Source organism: Micropterus dolomieu, unplaced genomic scaffold, assembly GCF_021292245.1.
Source record: "Micropterus dolomieu isolate WLL.071019.BEF.003 ecotype Adirondacks unplaced genomic scaffold, ASM2129224v1 contig_14710, whole genome shotgun sequence".
NCBI classification, from domain to species: domain Eukaryota; kingdom Metazoa; phylum Chordata; class Actinopteri; order Centrarchiformes; family Centrarchidae; genus Micropterus; species Micropterus dolomieu.
In genome coordinates, this window is record NW_025743696.1 from 1 (window position 1) to 4,529 (window position 4,529).

General features: G+C 40.1%; 1 protein-coding gene across 1 annotated transcript; it reads left to right on the top strand.

Moving 5' to 3' along the window:
- The first annotated feature begins 6 nt into the window (after nucleotides 1–6).
- LOC123966987 (protein Daple-like) lies at nucleotides 7–1,929 on the top strand. Its single transcript, XM_046043044.1, has one exon. It carries the CDS (start codon nucleotides 147–149, stop codon nucleotides 1,227–1,229), a length of 1,083 nt encoding a protein of 360 aa, XP_045899000.1. The 5' UTR covers nucleotides 7–146; the 3' UTR covers nucleotides 1,230–1,929.
- Nucleotides 1,930–4,529: the final 2,600 nt, after the last annotated feature.

The window sequence follows — 4,529 nt, forward strand, 5'->3', positions numbered from 1 at the left end:
ACTATGATAAAGTCAAAGCAGAGCTCTTAGCAGCAAGCCAGCAAAACGAGGCGTTGAGACAAGAAATTCAGGAGCTCAGGAGAAGACCCCAAAATGAACCATCTTTGGAGGAATTGTGTAATGTCATTAAGGAGGAAACAGAGGCCATGAGGCTCCAAAATGACAGCATACAAGAGGAAATCCAGGAGCTCAAAGAAAAGCGTAGAAATTTAACTGCTCTGGATGAAACGTATGACACACTGAAAGCAGAGAAAGAGGCGATAAGCCAGCAAAATGACGACCTGAGACAAGAGATTCGGGAGATATCCAAAGATCTCCGATATGAAAAGGCTCTGCGGGAAATGAATGAGCAAATGGAAGTTTCAAAAGTGACCATCAGCCAGGAGAACGCAGCACTGAAAGAACAACGCCAGAAGCTCTACAAAGATTATGAAGATCAAAAGATTTTCGGTGTCATGTGTAGGGAGAAGTTGCACAACATGGGATTTATGTGCAGAGAAAATGAAGACATCCAAATAGACATTGAGGACCTTACCAGTAGGATCCAGAACAGAGAAGCCATGAAAGACAAATATAAAGCCCTGAAAGCAGAAGAAAAAGTTGTCTCTGCAAAACAAAATGAGCTTCTTAAAACACTTGCAACGCTCCACTCAAAGTTTCGAGGTATGAAAGAATATGAAGGCAAGTGTGGTCCGCTGAGAGAGGAGATAGGAGCCTTAAGACAACGCAACGATGAACTCCATCAAGAAATCCAACAGTGCAGTGAGGAGATAGAAAACAAAACTGTTACAAAGGCAATTTATGACTCACTGAAAGGAGAGAAAAAGAATCTAACGCACAGAAATAAAATCCTGAAAAAAGAAATTCAGGAGGTGGAGAAAAGGCTTGTAAAGGAACAAGCTTTGGTAGACAGGAATGATGTCATGAAAGAAGAAAACGAAGCCTTGATCCAACAAAACCACACATTACAGCTGGAGGTTGAAGAGCTCTACGGCAGACTGCAAAGTGAAAAAATACTGGAGGTCCTGTACAAATCGCTGACAACGGAAATAAATGCCACGAGTCGAAGAAATGATGTACTTCGACGAGAGGTCCAGAAGCTCAAAGAAAAGCTGAACAGTGAAAGAGCTTTAGAAAGTGCACGCAATGCAATGAAGGCTGAGAAACAGAAGGTCGACCGAGAGCACGCAGCACTACAGCAAGAAATTCAAGACCTGAACAGCTCCTGAAGAGCTATATGGAAAGCTGACATACATTGTTTTTGCTTTCCAAGGGAAAAAAGGGTATGGATTTAACTTCAGCCTCACACAAAAAGGTGCTGGTTTAATTTCTGGGCCTGACTCTTTTTGTGTGGAGTTGGATTTTCTCCCCTGTGTGAATGTGTGTGAGTGGTTGTTTGTTTCTATGTGCCCTGTGTTGGACTGGCGACCTATCCAGGTTGTACCCGGCCTCTCACCTAATGTCAGCTGGGATTGGCTCCAGTCGAGCATATGGATGAAACTTCAGCCTCACACAAAAAGGTGCTGGTTCAATTCCTGGGCCTGACTCTTTTTGTGTGGAGTTGGATTTTCTCCTCAGGTTGACCTAAAAATACCAAACCACAAACTAAAAGAGGGGCAGCACAGTGGCGCAGTGGTTAGCACTGTCGCCTCAGAGCAAGAAGGTCCAGGGTTTGAACCTTGGTCATCTGCGTCTCTGTGTGGAGTTCATATGTTCTCCCCGTGTCTGTCCCGGTTCTCTCCGGGTGCTCCGGCTTCCCCCCACATCATAAAACATTTATTATGTAGATTCTGAATTGACCAAAAATACCAAACCACTAACTAAAAGAGGGGCGGCGCAGTGGCGCAGTGGTTAGCACTGTTGCCTCAGAGCAAGAAGGTCCAGGGTTTGAACCTTGGTCGTCTGCGTCTCTGTGTGGAGTTTACATGTTCTCCCCGTGTCTGTCCCAGTTCTCTCCGGGTGCTCCGGCTTCACCCCACATCATAAAACATTTATTATGTAGATTCTAAATTGACCAAAAATACCAAACCACTAACTAAAAGAGGGGCGGCACAGTGGCGCAGTGGTTAGCACTGTCGCCTCAGAGCAAGAAGGTCCAGGGTTTGAACCTTGGTCGTCTGCGTCTCTGTGTGGAGTTTACATGTTCTCCCCGTGTCTGTCCCGGTTCTCTCCGGGTGCTCCGGCTTCCCCCCACCGTCCAAAGATATGCAGGTTAATTGGTGACTCTAAATTGTGCTTAAGTGTGAATGTGTATGAATGGATGTTTGTTTCTATGTGCCCTGTGATGTTTGATGTTCTCCCCTCTCCACCATGGGGTTACTCCAGGTGCTCCAGTTTCCTCCCACACCAGAAAACATATATAATATGTGGATTCTTAATTGACCTCAAAATAAATAAATAAATATATCAATTAAATAACTTTGTTATTTCTGGTTATTTATTGATAAATAGTAGTTTTAAGGTGTTCTAATGTGATATTTCTTTGCTAAAAGAGATCACATATTTCTCACACCAGCTTCTCTGCACTGGCTCCCTGTAAAATCCAGAATATAATTTAAAATCCTTCTGGTCACCTAAAAAGCCCTTAAAAGGTCAGGCACCATCATATCTGAAATAGGGTTGGGTATCAAGAACCGGTTCCAAGTTGGAACCATTACCAGACTTTCAACAGCAGTGGATTAGTTAAGAGACTGTGGGAAAGTTGGGATAAATATTTTATGGATCGTGTTATAAGTTACTTTTCTATACAAATCACACACACTGGTTGTTGGAGCAATGATGATTTCACACAGGCAGAACTGGACGGTACCTTCTGGCCTTGAGCTGCATTAGTGTCCAGCGGTCGGTCCAGCAATCTGTTCCTTTATAAAGTCCAGGTCCTCGGGCAGCACCGGGCCATGTTGCTCCAAATGTAGTAGTCAAACGTGGCTAGAGAGGCAGTCTCATGCTGCGACAGAAACAGACTCATTAAAAGTCTTGGAGGACTCGGTCGACTCAACATGACATTTACATGCACAGTGCTACAAAATAGATAATGTTAAATTAAACCAAAAATGTGACCATACCTTTTGTGTTAATTTAATTTATTTATCTATCTTTCTTGCTGTTTTCCCCATTATCATCCCAATTCACTCAAATAAAAATAATAAATCATAATGTACAAAATTAATTGTGGCTGTTAGGGAGAACTAACCATTTGTGAGAGCTGACCTGTAATCTTGACTTCAGCTATGTGACTATACCCATATGGACAGACTCACAAAGTGGGGGTGCTGTTAAATATGGTCAAACTTGATTTTCATCCATTTAACAATTAGATATTTAAAATCGTATTACACAAATGTGATTCCCACCCTTTTAAACCCACCCGTGTGCACTCAGTATTTGCAACTTCCAATTATATGAAATACAATAATATTTTTGAAACTACAATTCCTTCTAGCAGCGCCACGCAGCTTGATACAAATTAGCATCATATTAGTAGTTCTTTTGGTTTGAATAGTATGGCTGTGAATAGGGTCATAAAAATATATATCTACTGAATATATTAAATATCACAGCCGTACACGTACTTAAACTATATCAACATGGTCTATGTTAAGAAAACGTAAAGATGATCGACATTTTAGAGCTGCGTGATGTAGCGTGATAAAACCATCTGCACCACACTTATAGTTCTTCTTGTTTGCAAACAAGCAACAGCAACTATCCAATATATCTACGTTCTTTTCCCATTAATGTATGGAGTTTACTTTCATAGGCCATTTGAGGCTAAAAAGACCTGTTCTCTTTAGGTCTGGATGCACAGCTTACTGGTGTTTGGGCTATATATCAAAATCAAATGGTCATAAAAGGTGTATTTGTTGTCCCATCTTGGTTCACTCAAAAAACTGAAGCTTTGATTTTAATTATATTTATTTTTTCAACAGATTCCACAAAATTGTTTTAGGTTACTTAAAAGCAAAAAAAATGTAATGAACTTGTATAAGAGTAACACAATGAATGTCAACTGATCCAATTAAAAATAAAACACTTCTGATCAACAATATATTTAAGCTTACCTTTCAATATTTTATTTGGAGTAGTAAAAATATACATTTATGTTCAATTAATTAAAACATTAGGTTTTCATTCAATATTTTTTTTCCAAATTAGACACAATTCAAATGTTTGTCAACTGGTCCCACACAAATCAATTTCAACTTCATTTTGTTATGGACTTTATTCACCAACACATCACTATCATTTTGGTGCAATTGGTGAAAAAAATAATACAGTAAAATTATTGGCACTATAAAGTGTAGAAAAGTTTGCAAAATAATGTTTAGTTGTCAACAATTTTGATGATGCTTTGCTTAGAATTCTGCCTATTCCACAGAACACAGCGTCCAAATCAATGGCTCATTCATAGAGTTTGTTCTTGAGCATCTGTACCTTGGTTGAGAGTTTGCTAGCATCTAGTTGAAAGAATCACTTGTGAAGTACCTCAAAGAAGGCTTTAAGGTTCTGAGGATAACTGAGGTTCAGTG